Source organism: Carassius auratus, chromosome 50 (assembly GCF_003368295.1).
Source record: "Carassius auratus strain Wakin chromosome 50, ASM336829v1, whole genome shotgun sequence".
Lineage (NCBI taxonomy): Eukaryota > Metazoa > Chordata > Actinopteri > Cypriniformes > Cyprinidae > Carassius > Carassius auratus.
This window is the reverse complement of record NC_039292.1, coordinates 12,273,524-12,295,868: the sequence shown is the minus strand read 5'-3', so window position 1 is coordinate 12,295,868 and position 22,345 is coordinate 12,273,524. Positions and strand designations below refer to the sequence as shown.

The 22,345-nt window shown below is 36.9% G+C and overlaps 2 protein-coding genes across 6 annotated transcripts; one reads left to right on the top strand and one right to left on the bottom strand.

The window, feature by feature from the left end:
• Positions 1–1,708: 1,708 nt before the first annotated feature.
• LOC113067031 (insulin gene enhancer protein isl-2a) lies at positions 1,709–6,588 on the bottom strand. 5 transcript variants are annotated; one of them, XM_026239229.1, is made up of 6 exons: positions 6,390–6,588; positions 5,808–6,039; positions 4,748–5,013; positions 3,380–3,663; positions 3,049–3,216; positions 1,709–2,365 (listed from the first exon to the last, which is right to left on the bottom strand). In XM_026239229.1, exons 1-6 carry the CDS (start codon positions 6,445–6,447, stop codon positions 2,249–2,251), a joined length of 1,125 nt encoding a protein of 374 aa, XP_026095014.1. In that variant the 5' UTR covers positions 6,448–6,588; the 3' UTR covers positions 1,709–2,248. The 5 variants fall into 5 exon arrangements, with proteins under 5 accessions (XP_026095014.1, XP_026095015.1, XP_026095017.1 ...); XM_026239230.1 differs by having other exon boundaries at positions 2,249–2,365; positions 4,751–5,013; XM_026239232.1 differs by having other exon boundaries at positions 2,249–2,365; positions 4,748–4,968.
• A 78-nt stretch (positions 6,589–6,666) lies between these two features.
• LOC113067033 (electron transfer flavoprotein subunit alpha, mitochondrial-like) lies at positions 6,667–22,341 on the top strand. The gene is made up of 13 exons (XM_026239234.1): positions 6,667–6,804; positions 9,335–9,415; positions 10,131–10,280; positions 10,364–10,445; positions 10,615–10,697; positions 12,447–12,546; positions 13,217–13,327; positions 13,578–13,679; positions 14,876–14,944; positions 15,049–15,131; positions 17,769–17,834; positions 18,372–18,452; positions 21,914–22,341. The coding sequence occupies exons 2-13, from the start codon at positions 9,377–9,379 to the stop codon at positions 21,947–21,949; spliced, it is 1,002 nt and encodes a 333-aa protein (XP_026095019.1). The 5' UTR covers positions 6,667–6,804; positions 9,335–9,376; the 3' UTR covers positions 21,950–22,341.
• Positions 22,342–22,345: the final 4 nt, after the last annotated feature.

Here is a 22,345-nt window from a genome sequence, read left to right as displayed (position 1 = left end):
CAACACCTCCATGCAGGATTTCAGATTTGAATGTGTATTTCCTGGACATCTTAATATCGAGGAACTATCGTTGACCTATTTCCTATTAAAACAGGAGGCTTGAAAGGGACACGTGGAATGGCTTGTTTTGGAACGCATCTGGAAAAAATCTGTCGGAAATAATTCCCCCTTTTTTCAGATGTAGCTACTAAAGATGAACTTATAATTAAAGAACGTTCTATGTATGTGTTTATGGACATAATGACGTACTACACACGTCATGTTAGCAATGTTCTGTGAAAATTCGTACACCGGGTGTTATTTACCCACATTTGTAACCACATATTCTTTCTTGGTAGCCTAACAGTTGAAAAAAGAGCGGACATTAAAGGTCGTCACTGTTAAAAGCATACTGTTTTTTGCATAATATATGGAGAAGTAGGCATATCTGAATGATTAGGCTACATTCTAGTTCTTTTCAGGCGTTGATGGAGGGAGGGGCATTGTCATTTTAGAGACAATTTGATTGGACAAAACTCAGGTAGTGCGGGATAAATAATGATAAATAATGTATTATGATAAATAATATCATCAATAATGTTGTTCTTTTTTCAGGAAGAAATAAATCCAGATATTAACTAAATCCACTTATTTGCTGTGTCTAAATATACATGGACTAAAATCCAAGGCTCTTAAAAGTCAAACATTTATTAAAAACAAAAACTAGATTCGAATTGTAAGCATTACAACGTTTGGATGCCTGAATTAGCCTAATTGCAGAAAAATAACTGAGGCAACAGAAATGACTAGGATAGCGCTATCTTACAACCGCCTATCCTTCAGAGAGTTTGTTATCTGACACACCGGGATTATCTTGCCACAATGGCCCGCAGTGATTATGGTCAGATCTTCTGGTGTCCTGCGGCTACCTGCTGCCTCAGAATGAAAATAAACCCTGGGCATGCTAGGGTGCGTTTGCCGTGAGGGAGTCCAGTTAAGAGAAAGGTGGCCTCGGGTTTGTTGTGCTTCCAATCATTGGATCATTTGCAGGTGATACCGAGCGCAGATAATCGACCGCCGATCCCCACAGCTTCATAGATAGATAGATAGATAGATATTCATTTGTAGCCTCCGTTCAGAGTTGAATGTGATCAAGTTATGGCCTCGATATGTGAATGTGTCTTTATTATCACTTTTACGAAAACGTCATTTTGCTGCTCAATAGTCTTAAAGGTTCCATATATAATTCGAAAAGGCAGAATTAGAAGTGTATTCCCAAATCAAAGACGAAATTCATAATTCGTTTTTTATATTCAGTATTACAAAATATTTCGTCTCTATATCTATCATCTCAAAAAGGAAAGGTATAGTTTAACCTAACTAGGCCTATTGTAATATATATATTATATGTATAACTGTATATATATATATATATATATATATATATATATATATATATATATATATGTTTACTAATAACGCACGTCTGTATAGCTGGATGAAAAAGCTAAATACAAAATAAAATTTCCAAATTCTTGTCAGAATAAATTCAGATGTCACGACACTGAAAGTTCTTTCACTATTTAATTCTGTTCACGTTGCTCTTTTTCAGATCTTTGGACAATTATTCCCAGTCCAGTAACCAATACCTTTAACTAAAGTGTCTAAAAAGATATGTAAAGGTAACATGATATGGTTGTTTTTGCATGCAGGCTTATTCAGACATGAACAGCATTTAAAGTCGTTTATTTCGTTAATTTCTCAGTTTTTGGTATGGACGGTTGTCCTCACAATAAATAACAATAACTTACTTTTTTAAAATCGCGAAGTTTATACAATCTTTCCTCCATTCTTTACGATAAAATATTTTACAGCTCAAGTTTTTATACATCTTCGGAGATCATGCGCATTAAGACAAAAAAGTATTTTTGTCTTACAAGGAAAATACCACTTGATACAGCTACACAAGGATGGTCTTGAATAAACACTGTTAAGACTGTTGTTTCGTAATGATGACAGTGGTCCATAATCAAAACCAAAATAATATGTTCATATTCCGCAGGACGTCCTCGAATTACGGTCCCAATGCTTTAAAAAACAGTTTTGTAACACGTCTGTAAACCCCAAAGTCGCTTGCACGGGCTCCTCCGTTTGGCAAACGGTTTAAATCCATCTCGGTTAATCCCTTTTCCGTGCGAGGCGGTGAGGTGATGGGTCTTCATGCAGGGCGGGTGAGGGCATGCTGGGGCGGGAGTCCTCCGGTGGGCTCTCACGTCTCCACGGGACTGGGCACCATGCTGTTGGGGGTGTCGGGTAACTGCGACGACAGAGAGGTCACATCACTACCAGACGAGTTACCCAGCGAACCCGACTCGGAAAATGACACCTATAAAAACGAAAGAGATTTGAGAATAGGGATTAAATTTCAGTTTTACATACGATTTGCAAAAGACATTTACAAAAGCCTACACTACTTTGACATGCTGTCAAATAACAGACAGTAGGGTACAGATAGTGACAAGTGTCCGAATTACTGTACAAGTGTGGGCTCAAATTTTCAAAGAAAATTCCGTTGGAAACTTCGCGCCATTTGTTCGCAAAGATCCTAGCCTATTTTCGCGTACTTACAGAATACAAAACAACAAAAAAAAGAGTCAGTTATCGTTTTAAATACTATCGTTTTTTCTCTCTTAAAGTAATAAATAATTAAACTAGATTTTGTCGATGTATCGTCCGATATAGGCCTAACTGAAAACACTCTTTTCAAACTTGAAAGTAACTTAAGTAGCCTAAAACGTTTTAAACCCATGTTAAACGGATAGGCCATATTTAGTCATATGTATTTCTTCTTGTAAAAATAAATAAATTAGGCTACAATACCATGCTTGCTTGAAATTGAGCTAAATTGACTAAATAACTGCCGAATGTTGGCTAACGCCCATTAAATCCAACATAACAATCCACAGTCCAATGTATGGTTTTGAAAACGTTTAATTTGATCATTTTGATTTAAAGAAGATGGTAGGCCTTGTAGACATAATGTAACTGTTGGGGGGTGGCAGTCCTCACCAGCTGTTGGAAAGCAGGCTGGTCCAGGTCACTCTGTAAGGCGAATTCGCTTAAGGCTTTCCACGGGGGCTGATAGGTCTGAACCTCGACAGGATTTCCCTGCACTGTGGTGTCATGTCTAATCGGGCTGCCTGCCACCAGAGGCGTCCCCGTGAGACCCTGAAGATTCTGCAGAAAGGTAGAGCACATACATATCGCATTTCAGTTTTCAAATAGTAAACATACTTTGGGGGAATTTCATAGATGTTCATAATGTGCAATAATATAGTCAATCTCATTTGTAAAGTAGATAGCCTATTATGAACAACTAAAGAGAGATAGATAGATTTACCGTTTTGTCGCTGTGCTGCTGTTGCTGGAGTTGTTTCATAAGAATGGACCTCTTCTTGTCTTTGCAGCGTTTGTTTTGAAACCACACTCGTATGACGCGTGGGCTCAGGCCGGTCATCTCCACGAGCTGTTCTTTCATCAGCGCGTCCGGTCGCGGGTTCGCGTTATAACACGTCCGGAGAGTGTGAAGCTGCTTCTCGTTTAATACTGTCCGCACGCGCGTGGTCTTCTCAGACTGCTTATGAACGTGATTCCGGTGAGGTGGCTGTCGGACTGGTACAGGTTCTGCGAATAAAAGGCGTATAAATCACTTTTCGGCTTAAAGAGGTCATTTCATTATTCAGACACGGCAGAAGAGCACGCTTAGCCTCGGAGGTTAAATTGTGCATACACACATCGGTCTGTAGCCAAGTGTGTGTCAGTCAAAACACCACAGGGCTCTCAACTTTACTGTATGGGCAAAACATTCAAGGGTCGACATAGGATATAAAAATAGCTATAACATGCAATAAGTGCACCATAATGCTGAGTAATAAGAAGGTTAAGTAGTGACACATAATCGGACAGAATATTCGAATGGTTTCATGTTTAAGCTTTAAATCAGCCAGATATCAACGCATTAGACAGTTCAACATTTACACGGGTTATTTTAGTCAGATCATCTAAAGGCAGCTTTAGCTCTAAATTTTAATTTGACTCCTAATCAATAATGTAGGCATATTTAACGAAAATATTGGTATTTTCTTTACAGATATGCGATCTGATATCTTACCACGCTAATAGTCCAACACTAAAAAGTCTGTGTATATATAATAACAGAGCTCTTGATATAGAATTTTTATTAAAACACGAATAACCAAGAAAAACGCTGTTCAATAGTTAAACGCTAAGGCCATCATTTCAAACCATTGTACCAATAACCGTTTCCAGATTAATTTCTGGTCATGTTGAATCAATCAAGAATATCCTCACATAGTCTCAGATAGTTTACAAGTCTGCCATCAGGGATTGAAAACAAATATCTTCAATCTGGCCTGCAGGCACAGAACAAGCTGCTCGGTCCAGTCTGTACACACAGCTTCACAAGCTGATTCTTCACAAGAATATCACACTGCTAGTAATTAGATTAATTCACAACGACAAGGCATATAATAACAACGACATTGTTATTGTTATTTCAAATATATATTATTACATATAGATGTGATATATATCCTAATATTATTATTGTAATAATATATTAGCCCACTACAGCCCCCGATTATGTAGCTAATTCCGATTTCCCCAATATGAAGTGTTACTTAGGCACTGTAATTATTATCATTATTATGATACATTTGGTTAAATAATAGCCTAGTATTATTACTGCTACCTGGGATGTGCAGGGGCCTGTTGGGGTGAATGTGTCCGGGACTGATGGGGCTTCCGGCTGCAGCGCGCTCCATCAGCAGCCCGTGGTCCGCGCGGCAGAGCAGCTCCTCGTCCCGCAGAGAGAACTCATCTCCCGGGAGCAGATGCCTGCTGCACACCGAGCATCTGAAACACTCCATGTGATAGACGTTATCCCGGGCCCTCATCACCAGGTCACTGCTGCAGAAACCGATGTTACATTTGGCGCATTTGATCCCGAATAACCTGCAATTTCCAGAAGAAACCTTTTCTAATTTTAGTGTCCGTTTGCAAAACCGCTCATCCCACTTCAGCTTTATATTACGAGGCCGAGAAACACGGACGATGAACACAACGATAACTATTTTCTTTAAAGCATTTTATGCCTTATAAAAGCAATAGTAGGATACGCATTATAAAACATGCATTTATTATTTCATAAATATTCGTATAAGCAAAATTACGCATTTATTTCTGGGCGCAAATATATTTTAAAGAGAAGTGTTTGACGATGTCTTATAATAAGGTGTAGATTATAAAAATGAACACATTATATTACATAATCGAGAATACCCTTACAGGCTTTACATAAAGTATTACCAACGGAATTATATTTCTTTACAAAGCAAACTTTAAAACAAAACTGAACAAACACCGGGACTATAGAGAACAAGCATGGCAAGCCTAAATCAAACATGGCTGTAATATGTTAACCAAACAGTCAAGCCATGAAATATTTACAAGAAATTTTGCTGAAAAGGAATGTCAATTTCCGATAAATATCTTAGCAATTATTTTTACAATGATATTAAATAGTAGCCTATAGCCTACTATAGCATAGCCAATAATATAATTGTAATATATAGGCTATACTTTTACCTACGCAACACCGAATTTTTATTAGTTAGTTAATAGTAAAAACGCTATTGCAGAGCTTTCCCATAGCTATCTCTAGATCTGTTTGGGTCAAGAATCTGTGAAAAAGAGGGCCTCGACGAAATTCCAAAGCCGTGAAATCACAAATACAGGGTGACTCGTACCGTACGTAATCTCTCTTGCAATAAGTCTTTCCGTCTCGGACAAAGCAAGTGCAGGTCTCGTCCAGATACTGACTGCACTCTGCGCACTTCAGACAGGCTGCGTGCCACTCCAGGTCCGGGGACACTCGCAGGATGTACTGATCGTGGATCTGACTTCCACAGCCTACACACATGGCGATCCCAGACTTCTCTGGATACGGAAAGCAGGGATTAGTGTCCACCGACTGCACCCCTATTCAATCCCGCAAAACAGCGTCGTGTAAATATACACAAAATTATACATCAGAGCTCATGTTTCATGCATGCATCCTCGTTTTGAATGTCGTTAGACCAGAAAATGTCTATTCTTTCTGTTTGATTTCATTATAATAGTTTATTTGTAATAAAAGTCATTTTATTTAATTTCATTTTTTTTTCATTTAGGAAAACAATTATAGCCAAAATTGTATTAACCTAATGCTTTTGACATAATACATGTCAGCACTGTTTGCAAAACGGTGTTACTTCAAACTAATTTTGCATAAACGATATTCAAACTTGTGCAATGACGAAAAACTTGTAAGATAAACATCCAGCACTTACTTTTTGAATGATCCCCCATATCACCCAAGAAAGAAGGATGGGGTAGAATATCCACCATACAGGAGGCTTAAGGCAGAAGCCTACAGATGAGGAAATGGAATGGGAAACTGCCTCGTCCCGAGCTGACTAATAACTTCTGGCCGAAGAGCCTGTGGGAAGAGCAACACACAGACACGGGCTCTGACGTCACCGGGCCCTGACGTCACATGCAAACCTGGACCCACGCTCGCTCCCGCGAAATTCAGCAGCCCGGCGCGGAGATCCGACCACGGGACACGTTTTGAATATCGGATACCGAGGAATCGCAGATCAAACTCACACTTCTGTCTGTCCAAACATAACTGTGAGAGACAGCACAAAGTAGCTACTGCAGTGAACGAGCAAACACGAAAAGCAGCTTAAATTCAAGAAACAGGTAATGTTTTAAGTTCAGTGCAGTTTCTGCATGCGAGTGTTTAATGTTATGAACGAACATATTAACGTTAAAGCCTTTAATTTTACACGTACAGGCTAAGTGAATTGTTTTACGGGTTAAAACTAAATTTGATTAAAATAGTGGGTTGCTATAACATAAAATGAAACTAGAATAATGTTTAAAATATATATTAATTCACTTGAAGATATTCTCCAAAATTAGCACTTTCTCCACAAAAAAAAGTCATATATTTCGTCTTCGTTACTTTGAAAAATTTCTATATGTGTAAATCCATATTAATTTAAGTCCTTGTGTTCTAGTGAGCCCCCTCCTGGACGTCAAAATAACATCACATATTGCTTGATATGTAACATTCAGTTCATAATCAGTTACATCTTTGCCATTCCAAGCCTTTGGAGTCTACAAAAGAGTATAGGTAGAAAGTATGTAGGTTAATTAACTTTAACAACATTACCTAATTACAGCAGTTCAGAGTAGGCTATTAGAAAAAAACAAATGAAGTGAGTATATTATATTTCGAGAGTTTAGTTTGGCTGCGAATAAAACATGTTTCAGATCCAATTGATCTGCTGACGCTTTGTGCGTAATTAGCTAGCAAATTTACCATCATTAACCTACATGAAATCTACATTCTTCAGATATATATAATCGTTTCTGCTTCTATTGGAAATGACAGGAATGATTCCCAGCACACATTTGTTTATAACCGTTATTTGTATCCTCAAGCGAGGCTACGCACCTTGAATTAAACAAAAATTTTATTGCGAATAATTCGTGCTTCTCTCTTAATTAAATTTAAATCTGTTGCTCTATCCATTTTTGGTCATATTTGTACTTTGATACAGATAAACACTTCTCCTCCAGCATGTCTAATTTGAATTGAAGTATATTTTAAAAGTGAGTGTAATGCATAATTTGGTTTAATGCATCCTGAAAATGATTCGGACAATCATCCTGAAAGTCGTGTTGTTACTCACTCTCACTGAGTGACCGCGAGTCGAACCTCACCTTTGACTTTGACCTCTAACCCACAAACATATTCATTTGGGTTAAGAAGCATGTTGTGTCCATGAAGGGGTCGAGAAGAGACATCTGTGAGATTGCATGTACCGAACACAATTTAGAGTTTTAAATTTGTTTTTATCGTAGCTGAAAACCTTTTGTCGTCTCGGATGTTCATTCATTTTTATTTCTACAATATTTTTAAGTCAATTCAAACGAATGAGTTCAAACAAATATAACTACTAAATCCATAAACAGTTATACAAACTCCGTCATCCAAGAATGTATTATAAAATACATTTTAGAGAAAAAAAAGTTAATCATCAAATAAAAAAAGATAAAGGAAAAACATATCAGTTTTGTTCTAATAAAAACGTGTCATTTTGTTCAGTCTGATAACAGTTTGCCATTACAATAAAAAGATAACCACAGTATTGTTTTTAGCGTTCACTATAAACTGTTGAATAAAACCATCAAATACAATTGTCTGATAAAATCATAACTGTTTTATATACGGTTTTTTTTATGCATTTAGCCTGCAATTTTATTCTGACCATTTTTTGTCTATTTGTTCAATCTAATAAACTCATTCCATTTGAATTGACTTTAAATAGCAGACAAAAGGTTTTCAACTTATTAAAGCAAATTAAAATGCTAATATATATATATATATATATATATATATATATATATATATATATATATATATGTATGTATGTATGTATATGTTCAGCACATGCAGTCTCATATAGATGCCTCTGCTACAGAATAAAATAGCCAAAAATGTGTTGGTGATTTATTTTATTATTTTATTGTATAATTTTATTGAACAGCCTTGAACTTTAAATTATTTTAATAACTACTAAATCCAAAAAATCATAAATAAATAATCTTTTTCTCTGGTCTTCAACTTCAACTTCAATAATTAGCCTACTTTATTTTGCACGTGAATAGAAATCATAAAATCTTGTCAAATCCATAAATTAGCCTACATAAAAGTAGTAAATAAAACTAACTAACAAAAAAAGTGAATAATAATCATACCTCTAAAAACTGGAGAGAAAAAATCCTATTCATATAAAAATGCATTATTTTGCTTTACAGAAAACTTGCTGAGGCTGTTTCGAAAAATGACCTGCCTCTGCCTATAACTGAAAAACATAACTAAAGTAATAAAAACGCAACCCTCGGTCCAGTGGGCCCTGCTGCGTTTACAGTCTCTGTAAGTGCCCTCTTCTGAACTAAAAGCTCCACATATATTATCTAAGCTATTAAACCACGCCTCCTAATTAAATATCCACCGACTCCACCCACTATACTATTATACAGTTCGATCTCTACTAACAGTTTATTGATTATTAATTTTCTTATAAATATTTATATTTTTGACATTGCACATATCCTGATGAACGTTAGCACACAAACCACATTAGAGCTGTTGGGGGTCTCTTTTGATCTCGCAAAGTCTCGCGAGATCTCAGCTTAACCTCTATCCTTGTTACTAAAGCAGTGACAGTGTGGCTGCTGCTGACAGACTGCTGCAGAAATCATGCTCAGAGCAGTAAACAAGACACATCTCAGGCAGCTGGTAAGACAAATCCGTCGAAACGACACATTAACCAGTGCACACCTCCTTTTAAGCTGCTATTCGTTCTCTCTACCATTTATAGACAGAAATACAATTACATGACTAGCTTAGCACGCTGGCTAACTCCTTCAGTTCAGCAGAAGTTATGCAATATGATACTAATCTGCGGTTCTTTTCCATATCGTCTTGTTTTTGAAACGTGAGCGTCAAAGCGCAATGTCAAATGCTTTAGTTACTTTGCAAACATATGTTTTTTTATGGTTATATAGTATGCTAGCTTGGCGTCTAAACGACAAGTTTCATATATTCTAATAGTTTTTCTTCTTTTTATAGCTATAAACAGAAATCTTGACCTTTTGAACAACATTGAATAAACATGACATGTTTTTCAGGACACTTGGTGTATGATTTGGTAATAAACAGAGCTTGCTAGTTATCTATCAAGGTTATGCAATTTATAAACAATGCATTATGAAACCTCGTCATCGTCCTCATGTAGCGTTAACTGCTTGACCTACACTGAATATATTAGGTCAGATCCTAACCCCTGTGATGTCTCCGATCTCTAATGATCTCTGTGGCCTACAGAACAATGTCTGGATGCACTGTATAGTAACCTCATATCAGTTATTTGGGTGAAAGGGCCTGTCAGGTATATATATATTACTGTATCTGATTCAGTAGTTAACCAAACCTGTTCTGTTTCTTTTCCCAGTCTGCTCTGATTCAGAGGTTTCAGAGTACTCTGGTTGTTGCCGAGCACAATAATGAGACGCTGACCCCCATCACGCTGAACGCCATCACTGCTGCTACGAAACTGGGCAGTGACGTGTCCTGTTTGGTTGCTGGAACAAACTGTGCTAAGGTATTATCTGTTCAAGCACATTGATTTATGTGTAGCAGTTTGAAAGACTAATTTCAGGGGTCTGATTATGGGTTTCTGGACAGGTGGCAGAGCAGTTGTCCAAAGTTCAAGGGGTGAAGAAAGTTCTGGTAGCTCAGCATGAATCCTACAAAGGTTTTCTGCCAGGTAAACCCTACTTCATTTAGTTGTGTTCATAAATTTCATAAGTATTTGATTGTTGTACTGCTCTTTACGGAAGATTTACACAAGTAACTTGGCATAAAGTGTCTGAGAGTTGAAAGGAGGAGGTATTGAGCGATTTAAATGAAATACGAAATTCTTCCGTCTTCCACAGAGGAGCTGACGCCTCTCATCTTGGCGACCCAGAAACAGTTCAGTTTCACACACATCTGTGCGGGAGCTTCTGCTTTCGGAAAGGTAAATCCAAAGCAAAGGTTGAGGAAGTTGGGTGACATTCTGTTGTCTTTATCATTTAGCCATCATGTGTCCTTTACAACACTGTGGTGAGGCATCTATATGAGATTGCATGTATTTAACATGTATGTATATATGTATGTATGTATACATAATAAGTTGAAAACCTTTTGTCTGCTATTTAAAGTCAATTCAAATGGAATGCGTTTAACAGATTGAACAAATAGACAAAAATGGTCAGAATAAAATAGCAGGCCACATGCATCTATAGTGAACACTAAAAATACTGTGGTTAAGTTTTTATTGTAATGGCAAATTGTTATCAGACTGAACAAAATGACAACTTTTTCACAAGTTTGTACAATTGTAAAGATTTCTTACTTTAAAAATGTTTAATATATATATATATATATATATATATATATATATATATATATATATATATATATATATATATATATATATATATATATATAAATATAAATTATTATTATTTATTTATTTATTTGTTTCTTGAATTACGAAGTTTGTATAATTGTAAAGATTTATTACTTTTTTTTTTCTTTTGCCTTTTGATAGTGTTTGCTAAAGTTTGAACAGAAATGATTTACATTTTTGCCTTGATCTTTTTCTATTTAATGGCAAACTTTTATCAAATTTAATAAAAGGAAAAAGGTTTTGCCTTATCTTTTTTTTCATGCTTTTATGTATTTATTTATTTATTTATTTTCTGATGGTAAACATTTATCAGATTTTATGAATTGAACATGAGATTTTTTACTTGAACTTATTTGATGATGAACATTTATAATATTGAACTAAGCTTCCACGTTTTTTACATTTTGCTTTGTTTTTATCAGATCAAGCATATTTGACATACTTTTTTGCATTGTTGTTATTTTTTATTTGGTGAATTTGTATCAGATGAAACTAAATCGGTACATATATATTTTTTTATTTGATGACATAATAATTAATATAATGACAATCTGATGAAATAACTTTGATCAGAATCTCTTTTTTGTGATCATGCCAAAATTACATGCGTTTTTCCTTGATTTTTTTCTTCTTCACGTGTTTGCATCAGTCATTAGTGTAGCTATGCCTTACTTCATGCAGGATTTTGTAGTTCCTCTCATTGCAAAGCTATCTGATTATTTCCCAAAGTGAAATGGATTAGAAACTCTCATACAGCCTTTGACTTTTGCAACAGAGGGAGAAGTCCGTCCTCAGTTAGTGCGGCTCTATTATATGCACGGTTATCTGTCATTCCACAGCCAAACTGTCAGGCAGCAGATCTAATGGTATTTAAATTGAATTGTAATACATTAAACAGTATCTTATGTAGCCTAACCCCAGACCAAAGAGATGTATTAGTCTCAATTTCCTCACTGGCTAAATGTATTTTATTTGATGGATTCTTAAGTGGTGGATTTGGTTTCATTATGTCACTATATAAAACACTTGAATTACCACTATGCAATATTTTTCACCTCCAGACATAACTTAGAGCTCTTTTGCAGACTCGACGATATTTATTCTGTCTGCGATGCAGGATGGCCAAAGTTTTCAGACATGCGCTGAAACTGGATTTTGAGCAATGCCTGCCCAAAATAATGCTATTTCCACACAAATCAAATCTGACCACATCTGTAGATAAGGACGGACATGTTAATGGCTTGAACTTAATCCAAGAGCTTCAGAAACATCCGTTTGTCTTTAATAAGGGTGTGTGTGTGTCTTTATTCGTAGAATCTCCTTCCAAGAGTGGCTGCCAAGTTGGATGTGGCTCCCATTTCAGAAATCATTGAGATCAAATCTCCAGACACCTTTGTGAGGAGCATTTACGCCGGTAAACACAATCTAACGCAGCACTAGCACTTCTCAATGAAACGCTTGCTTTAAACCTGTTTGCTTTCAAATAAACGTCCTGGTTTGTTCCATATCCTGCTCGTTGTTTAACACAGAGTTTGTGATTTAGGAGTCTAGCCATCGTACAAGGAGACAAGCAATGACGTGTATTTTCATCTTGATATCTAAGGGGGGAGCCTTTTTGTCCCACTTTGCATGTATTATTTTTCTGTTCACCGCTTCTCATCCATAAACTCTACTGCCATAAATACTTCCTAATTACTCTGGCCACTTTGTCTTTGGCAAGCACAGGGCACTATTATTTATGAGCCCCCTTTATTTAAATGCTATTTTAAATCAGATATAACGGTTTTTCTCGCAAACATCAAATGAAAAGTGGTGGTTTGCCACTTGTCCAAGGTTTTCAGCCAGGGGATCCTTGAAGGTCCTGCGCATATGATTTATAATACATTTGCCTAAATGATCTGAAAAGCCATTTAATGGACATTTTATGATGATATGTTTTTCATTATAGTAATGTGTATTAATACAGGCTGTTATATAGTGAAAATCTAGCTTCTCTTAACAAAAAAATAAACAATTTTTTTTTAGTTTTATGTTTTGCCATTAGCAATATTTGTGGTCATCTCAAACATGTTTTCGGTTCACAGGAAATGCCCTCAGCACAGTCAAGTGCAATGAAAGCATCAAGGTCTTCACCGTCAGAGGCACTTCCTTTGAACCTGCGGCTGTGGAGGGGGGCAGCGCGTCTTCAGAGGAAGGTAGCGAGTCGTTTGATGAAGTTAAACACACTGTTGTTTGTTCATGTTTTGCTTTAAGGTCACGCTGACTTTGATACCACACACAAAGGTTTATAGTATTTAGCGCTGTATATAATCTTCCACTCCGCTGCCAGGTTTTGATGGGCTGGTTTGTTTAAACGTTGGCTTTAAAGACATCGTAAAGGGCATTTCGGAACAACTCGGCCTGTTTATTTGGACGTCTCCTCACGAGATGTTGTTGCTTTCGCAGTCTCTCCGTCTGCCGCTGTTGGAGTCTCTGAGTGGCTGGAACAGACGCTAACCAAGAGTGACCGTCCAGAACTCACCGGTGCTAAAGTCGTGGTGTCTGGAGGTAAGAACCACAAACATCCATCGGACATTACAGGAAGGTGTCCTTATATTAACTAATGCATGTTAGAGAATCTGTAGTTCACTCCCAAATGCTGATTGGTCAGGGCAGTGTTTCAGCTATGCTGTGATGATAACCTGTAATTCTGTCACTTCACCCTTTTTAAGCAGAAGAGTCACTCATATCTCTTTTTTTTTAGTAAGGTACCTCCGTATTCTACTGGCCTGTACTGCTTTAATGTTACTAGACAAGGATTTTATCCTGAAACGTTTGGGGTTTTCACCTGGGGAAATTGTGTGCGTGAATAAAATTATTTAGTATATGATGTATATCCATCCATATAAATTGATAGATATATATATACACACAAACACACACATTTGTGCGTGTAGATATATCAAATATGAAAAGATTTTATATAATTTTTATCATAATGTAGTATGAAGCTTAAATATACATTGTAGTATTTCTTCTTAATTTTTTACCATGAATATAGCTTTTTATGATCGATAAATATACAAGTACATACATGCATACTTAAAAAAATATATTTTTCTTAGGATATTTAATTCTAAACAACCTGTAGACACAAACTCTTATAATTTATTGCTTGCAGAAAAATAACAACAGTCAATTACAATTTTTCATTTTAAAATTAATTTTGATCTGTATAAGTATTTCATAAAATATTACATTTGAATTTTACAGAGATATTATAATTGTTCATTCATTGTATGTTGTATTACTATTATTATTACATTTTTGCCACCTTTTTGAGGCTGGTATGACTTAATAAATAAATACATTTTTATAATATTTTAAAATCTACATGTCATGTAATTGCTTTTTACTGTATTGTCTGTATTATATTTTATTATAAACAAAGCTTTATTGATTTCTAAAAGAAATAAAGCAGAAACGCTCATACTTTATTGCTTAATCAAAGAAAAATAACCTAGATAAATGACAATAAACTGAAACGGTTTTCCACAGGGACTGCATCATCTTTGTGTTGATGTTTGTTGTCTGTGTGAACCTCAGGTCATGATGTTGGGTATCCCCTAGAAATTTCCAGGCAGTTTTTTTTTCTTTGCTCAGAAAATCAATAGTAAACGGAGACAGTATCGATCCTACTGGAGTCATAACCTTGTCAGTAATTTCATATTTTATGCCCATCTGCCGTCTTTCTGTCATAACAGGGAGGGGCTTGAAGAACGGCGAGAACTTCAAACTGCTCTACGACCTCGCTGACACACTGAACGCAGCCGGTACGCTGTTCGTTGTGTTGATTTTTACCCTAGTTTCTGTTTAAGTTTTAGTTTTTAATCAAGCTACGTGAATTTAAAATGAAACCACTGAAATGTTCCTGCAGTCGGTGCCTCCAGAGCTGCAGTTGACGCTGGTTATGTCCCAAACGACATGCAGGTTGGACAGACGGGAAAGATTGTGGCTCCTGTAAGTACCGCTGTCAAAAACCAGTCGTCTTATTTCTCAGTGTCCTACCGTCACTACAGAGGGGAGAAAAATTCTCTCAAAGCTACAAACCCACCAGCCTTTTAGACTTTATAAACCATCTTGACTTTGAATACAAGAACATCTACTTGTTGTCTCTGTTTGAGTCCAGAAAGATGGATCAGTGTTGCCCTTTAAAAAGGTTAATTTTCCATTATCCGCTGCGAGTGGGACCTCCCCGCTGTCATTATCCACACATTAGCGGAGCTCTGAGGCGTTGTGATGTAGTTAATGGCACATTCCGGCTCCTAAATGATTTACCAGAGCCATTAGTAGAGCCGTGCACCACACAGGTCCGCCCTGAGCTCAGATCAGCCCCAAACCCAATTCTCTAAATGTTTTGACAAGCTTGTCAAGCGCAATCTGAATTTTGTGCATTAGTATTCACCCTGAACAAGTCCCGAATGAGTTCTGCCAGTGAAATGAACTTGAGTCCATTTGTTTTGGGTGGATTGAGTGTGCCTTTCGTGGTTAATCTCGGTGTTTTGATGACTGGAGGTGCATGCTTTAAAGTGTTTTTGCTGCGTATTTATGTAAATACATGTTTAAAGATGTGCACCATGATGCTGCAAATACAACTATTTAAAGGGTAAGTTCACCCGAGAATTAAAATTCGTCCATCTTCCGTTCACCCTCGAAGCATCCCCGGTGTATGTGACTCTCTTCTTTCAGAATAATCCAGTCGGGAGTTATATTAAAAATTGTCTTTCATAACTATGAAAAAATAAATAAATGTTAACTCAAAATAATAACTTAAATGATTTTTTTTTTTTTAGCTAGTTTCCAAGATTGTATTTTTCATTTTCTTTTAGTTTAACTTGATGTACTAAAAGAACTAAAGCTATCATGGAAATAATAATTAGTAAAAACAATATAGACATATAAAAAAGATGACTTTATTAAAACAATTATTAAAATCTGTAAGTAAAATTAATATGAAAGAATAAAATCTATTTCAAAACATTTAACAATCTAATTAATTTATCGGATATGATTCAAAGTTTCAACCTTTGTTTTTAACCTTTAGTTTGCTCTTGTAATAATAACAACATATTCTGAACCATCTTTCCCAGCCCATCTGATACTTTTTTTTTTTTAAAGCACCGCAAAATAGGATTTCAAGAGATTCAGACCATGTTTTGTGCCCTATTCTCATAAAGTGCCAACTCCCATAATGTCACAGATTCTGTTTGTGTGTTGAAACATTCAGCAGAGGTGGAGAAATTACATTTTAAGAAAAAAAAAAAAAAAGATTTTAATTTATGAGGTAAATGGGAAGGTGGAGATAATTAGCAACAGTTATCTGATAACTATAAGAAATCCTCAGCAAACTTTTATCCACCACCCACTTCAACCTCCTCCATCCTGTGGATCTTGAGATATGTGCGGGTCTCCACTCAGCCCATCTGAGACACCAGCCCTGCTGGCTTTTAGTGCTCCGCCCGGCCGCATGTTCACAAAGTGAAGCGGTGGCCCCTCGGAGAGAGCTGCAGTCACATTAAACTGCTCTGAAATATTGATGGAGCAGTGCATTAAGCTGAGAGCCACTGATGTACCTCTCCCTCGGGACACTCCCTGCCACATCCCCCAAGTGCTCCTCTTTTGAGTAATTGTGAGGATGTTGTGGCCTGTACTCCGGGACGAGAGGTCAGCAGAGTGCTTCTGTGCCAACGCAGAGATCCTGCTGGGTTTAGCTCAACTTTACAGCTTTAAACGTCCTCCGTTATTGTATCGTTCGCAACCTGTGGCATGGCTAAATAGCCGCTTGTTGAGGATTTTCAGTCACATTTCTGTATAATGTTCATACAGGAGTCTAGCTCATGGTTTAATTTGAAGCGCCAGCCTCATTTGCCATTCATTTTAACTGCTGCTAATTGAAACATGGCACACCGTATTGTCAGCCAATCAGGCTTGTGCAGAACAGGATTCTGAAAGCATATTTAATGAGCTTCCTGTGAAGCACAAGTGATTCATAACTGGCTAGTTTTGCATGTGAAGAGAGAATATGTTATGTATGTAATACGTTTGTTAAGTAAATGAGAGAAATATACTGATGTTACAACTTAACATTATGTGATTTTAATGAATATCATACACGATTAATTGCCAGAATTTATATATAGATGGCTAACATATTACATAAATATAGTACATAAATATATATGTGTGTGTGTGTATGTGTGTGTATATATATATATATATATATATATATATATATATATATATATATATATATATATATATATATATATATGAAGATGTATTCTTAGTAAGCATAATTTTCTCCCCACAATCCACTTATAATATTTGCTGATTTCTTTTCTTTTCTTCTTCTTCTTCAAAAAAAAAAAAAAAAAACCGCTGTAATTTAGATGAGTAAAGTCATGTATGTGATTGGCTAATTCCTGTTTCTGAAAACTACTGGCTGTTCATAAACATGCAAAGTTGCTGAGTACTGAATAGACCGAAAAATGCAAATACGGGTGGTCACAAATGTTTTATTCAAAAGAGCAAGAAATTGCTGGTTTGTATCATGATTCCTTTTCAAATCAATTCAATACTTTTTTTGTTACTCTGCAGGAGCTGTACATTGCGGTTGGCATTTCTGGAGCGATCCAACATCTTGCTGGAATGAAAGATAGCAAGGTACAGTTATTAATACATGTCAGAATACACAGTCACACACTGTAGTACATTAAGAAGATATCATTTTCTGTGATAATATCAGCAATCAGAGGAAACCCCCACCAATGAGCAGAGGTGTTTCCAAGAGTTTCCAGAATATGCCAAGTTAACTCACTTTTGAGTGTGACGGTGGATTGTAATGGAGTTTTAAAAGCCATGTGGAGTAGCTTTTTACCTGCATCCATAATTCATCTGCATTTTCTGTTCTGCACCTTTGGAAATGAGTTCCTGGTAGAGCTGCTTTATCTGTCAGAGCCCGTCATAACCATCTTCATCCTCATGTTCCATAAATGAGCGTCGTCCTCATGTTGATGAGATGTTTACAAGAATAATGTGTTAGCATTTTTTGTTACTACTGCACTTGTTCTGGGAATTGACCTTTGAGAATTGTTTTTCATGTCAGCTTATGGAGACTATAGTCCATCAGCGCTCGTCCCATAGAGGCTTTCTATTTAATACAGCCCACCATGCTGAATTATTTACTTCATTCTTTCACAGACCATCGTAGCCATCAACAAGGACCCAGAAGCCCCCATTTTCCAGGTGGCTGACTATGGCCTAGTGGCAGATCTGTTCAAGGTAAGATTCCTTGCTGTAGTTGTGACCTAGAGATTAGAGACTTGTGGTGCTCATGTAGGAAACACAGGTTTGAATCCGACTTCTGCTTTCAAAACTTTCTTTTACATTCTCCAATCAATACCAAATACCAAAGCTCTACCAAATTAAATGACTTAATTTATTGAATGTCAAATTTGTCATAAGATTTTATTTTCATGTATTTTTGTGCTATATTATTTTTATTTTATTGTTCTATTTTAATATAATTTTTAGTGTAGCTATAAATATAATTAATACAACAAAAGACTTTTTGATTTTTTTTATCAGCCTATAATCATTCAGAATAATTTTTTTTGTTGCAAGTTTAACAATTAATTTAACTGAATTGATTCAATTGAAAGATTTAACATAAAATGATGACAGTTTTTTTTATATGGGTAGAAAAAAAATATATATTTTTTGGACATTGATGAGATACCGTTCCTACCTGACATCCTAATTCATCACTAAATATGGGCCCAGTTCCTCAGGACAGGGAGGAGAAGGCATTTGCCATTCGAAGATCCAACTAAGGATAAAGTATACGTAACAAGAAAGATAGTCTTCTTCCTCTAAACACAGATCTCATCTACACAAGAGATCGTTGTCAGGTCATCAGAGACATTTTAATCCAGAGCCTCAGACAATCAGCTGGACCGTTTCAAGTTTATTATTAATAGCGCTGTACATTTCAAATGACCTGGTATTCATTTCTTCAGCCAAAGCCGATCTAGAACCAAAACCAGAGCGATTAAAAAAAAAACTGTGTCATTATTTCCCTTTTAAATTTTGCAGGGAGCATTATTCCACCTAATGGAGAGTGTGCGACTTCTGAATTATTGAGTTTCTGAATTAATCAGTGGCGTCTCGTGGCTCCAGCCAGAAGCCTTATATACAACTTCTCCTTCTTTCGGAGCAGAAAAGTAATTGATAGTCGGCACAAGTGTGCGGGTGTAGTTTTTCACCTTTATTTTCGGTCTCCTCTCACCAGAACTTTACACGGCCGGCTGCGCGCCATAGTTTAAGATGGCACACACGTTCAGTGCCAGAGGGCTGCCACACACACACCACGTCCATCTGTTGTTGGTGTTTACCTCGTGTAACGCTAGCATCGTTTATTTCCCTGTGTTTGCCCTGTCGTTCATCTTTTATTCAGGCGGTGCGTGCTAGACTCAGGCGTTGCAGGTAAACTGTGTAAAAGTGATTGCTGATGATGGGCAGTGCTGGCGATCAGATCAGCTTACACGTGATCACTCCTCGGGTAACTGATTAAAATGTATGGGCTTTCTCCTCCTTCCTTAGATTGAAAAGTGAGCTGGGGACATATTGGGGTGATGATATAGTTTTTCAGGGCACACCTCGGTTTTAGATGAGAAACTCAACGTATAGGTAAAGTTCAGGAGGTTCTCAATTGACAACCACTCTACCTAATGTGCTTAAACAATGGAAAAGAGTTTGACAGATACAAATGGGTTCTGCTTTAAGGTGCCCCATTTACATCTGGTATTAAAATGTGTTTTGGTCACTCAATGGAGACACATTCCCATTTATACCTGGTGTTTTATCCACTTTCAACCATTTATACCTGGTGTTTTGTCCACTTTTGACTAAGTAGAACACTGATGGTTCAGGAATGCTAAGAGAACATAGTGCTTTGTACAGTGTTTTATTTTGCCTCGAAAACGAACTTACGATTTAGCCGGCAAAGTTTAAAATCCTGTTTGGCTAACACACTTCAACAACACGCAGGGGTTAAAGCAAAAAAATCCCGAACCTGACTTTTTTTTCCAGGGGCGGGGCGGGGGAGGGTTGTGGGGGTGGACACATACGCAAATTTTTTTGTTTTCAGCTAATTTTTTTACACAGATTTACAAGCGGTTGAAAGAACGTGAATCAGTCGTTTATCTTGAGTAATTTGTGTTCTGCAATGAACGTGCACACGTACTTTTCAAATCCCAAACAAGGTCAGTCATTCACGGTCACAATTCTGGTCTGAAAATTTCTGAAAAAATAATTTTTAGTTATTATTATTAATATGATTTAAGGGAAAAAAAATAAAGTTACTGTTTAATGTCAAAGACCAACAAACAATAATAATAATAAATAAAAAACACTTTTTGTTTGCATAAACATTAAAATGCTAATATTAAAAATGGCCAGATTTTAAACAATCAAAAATCTTGGTTTGGTGACTTAAGTTATCTACTAGATTTGACAAAAAAAAGAATAATAAAATTATTTAAAGATAAACTTCCCATTTCAGTTTTTAACTAATTTTAAGAGAGAGATCAAAATCTAAAATAGGCATTTAGTGTTGAGATTTTCAGAATGCACATTAGCTTGTTTTCCATCTGCAGGCTAAGATTTAAAACAAAAGAATTGATTTGCATTGGTCTGAACTAGAAGGCAGACAGACTGAATGAAAATGTAACTCCGCTGTCTGACAGCAGGTGGCGCTGATGGACCAGCAGCAATTGAGCAGTTTCCCCGGTAACCACCGTAAACAAAGCAGTGCTTTTTTAACTTGGTTTAGACTGTAACTGCAACTGACACCCACCAAAATAGGCATTTTGACTTAATTGTGTGTGTATTTGGTCGTTTAAATGCGGGAAAAAAAAGTGAACTCTTTTCTGTAATGGTGTGCTGTCAGAGATGCGACTCTATAGCCCTTTTCACACTGCCATTCCGGCAAATACAGGGGTAAAGTGTTCCTGCAATTGTTCCCTGGTCGCTAGATTTGACACTTTCACACTGCCAGTGATGACCCGGTATATGTGCGTGCTTTCACACACAACCCGTGAAGATCCCGTAACGACACGTGAGATCAGCGCGTGACGTGTAATGTACGAGTCGACAACGCTAGGCACGTTATACTTTCACTGAAGCAAGCAAACGATCTCGGCGTCAGCGCGGAAAGTGAGGAACTAACTGATCTCTGCTTCATTACAGTTTGCACATATGTTTTCGTCGCTAATGTTGATCTTCCTTCAAAACAGCCGGTAAAAGAGTCGCGCAATAACGCGCGTCATCACTTCGATACGGAATTAGATCTGGCTTTTGTTCACACAGCGCTCGTCCCGGATCGATTACCGCAATGTTACTATGTCCCCGACCCGGGTTCAATTTGGTAATCAATTCCGGGACGTGGTTGCTTTCACACAGAAGGCGACCAGGCAATGTTACGGGAATATTGCGGGTCCGACGTGCAGTGTGAAAGGGGCTCATGAGTGCACTTTGGGTGTGTGCGCGCACAGAAAACAGCACTAAATTAAAAAATAAAATACAATTCTGCAGCCAAAAATGTTTCAGACCGTTTACACCTGTATGTAGTTTTGTCCACTTGGTATCAGATCAACAGAAATGCATCTTCATACCAGGTGCAAACAGGGCAAGGGTGTTAAAAAGACTTGGGCCAGTTTATGTATCCGTGTATCTATTTCTAGGTTGTACCCGAGTTAACCGAAGCCTTGAAAAAGTGAGTCGACTCAGGAAGACGTTACTCATCTGGAGAACTTCACTAGGAGCCTGCCTTAAGAAACTCAGAGCCAACACTCCACGGATGGTCTCCTCCCGAACAGGATGTTCCTCCAGAACACCTATATGTACTTACAATAGCTAATGTAAACAATAAACCTAAATTCTGGTGGACGCTGTCCCTCCAGAAGCAGGATTGGACTCTCCTGCTGTAAACGGACCTCAGTGGAGTAGAGTTCATTTATCCAGCAGTTGTGGATGGCTGTCTTACGATGTTCTTTACATGTTTTATGTCATCTATTTGTGGAAGTAACTTGCTGTTAGTTTTGTTTTAATAAGGTAGCTGTCTGGACCTGGATGTTCATTGAAGTGATCATAATAAATATACTTCTGCTTGTTCC

Excerpts from the sequence above, each read along its gene's own strand:
- LOC113067031 (XM_026239229.1), bottom strand. The coding sequence starts at position 6,447 with ATGGTGGATATTCTACCCCATCCTTCTTTCTTGGGTGATATGGGGGAT. Across the intron at positions 6,040-6,389 it reads TATGGGGGATCATTCAAAAA|GGGTGCAGTCGGTGGACACT; the intron begins GTAAGTGCTGGA and ends GGGATTGAATAG. Across the intron at positions 3,217-3,379 it reads AGCAGCACAGCGACAAAACG|AATCTTCAGGGTCTCACGGG; the intron begins GTAAATCTATCT and ends ACCTTTCTGCAG.
- LOC113067033 (XM_026239234.1), top strand. The coding sequence starts at position 9,377 with ATGCTCAGAGCAGTAAACAAGACACATCTCAGGCAGCTG. Across the intron at positions 10,281-10,363 it reads CTGGAACAAACTGTGCTAAG|GTGGCAGAGCAGTTGTCCAA; the intron begins GTATTATCTGTT and ends GTTTCTGGACAG. Across the intron at positions 13,680-14,875 it reads TAAAGTCGTGGTGTCTGGAG|GGAGGGGCTTGAAGAACGGC; the intron begins GTAAGAACCACA and ends CTGTCATAACAG.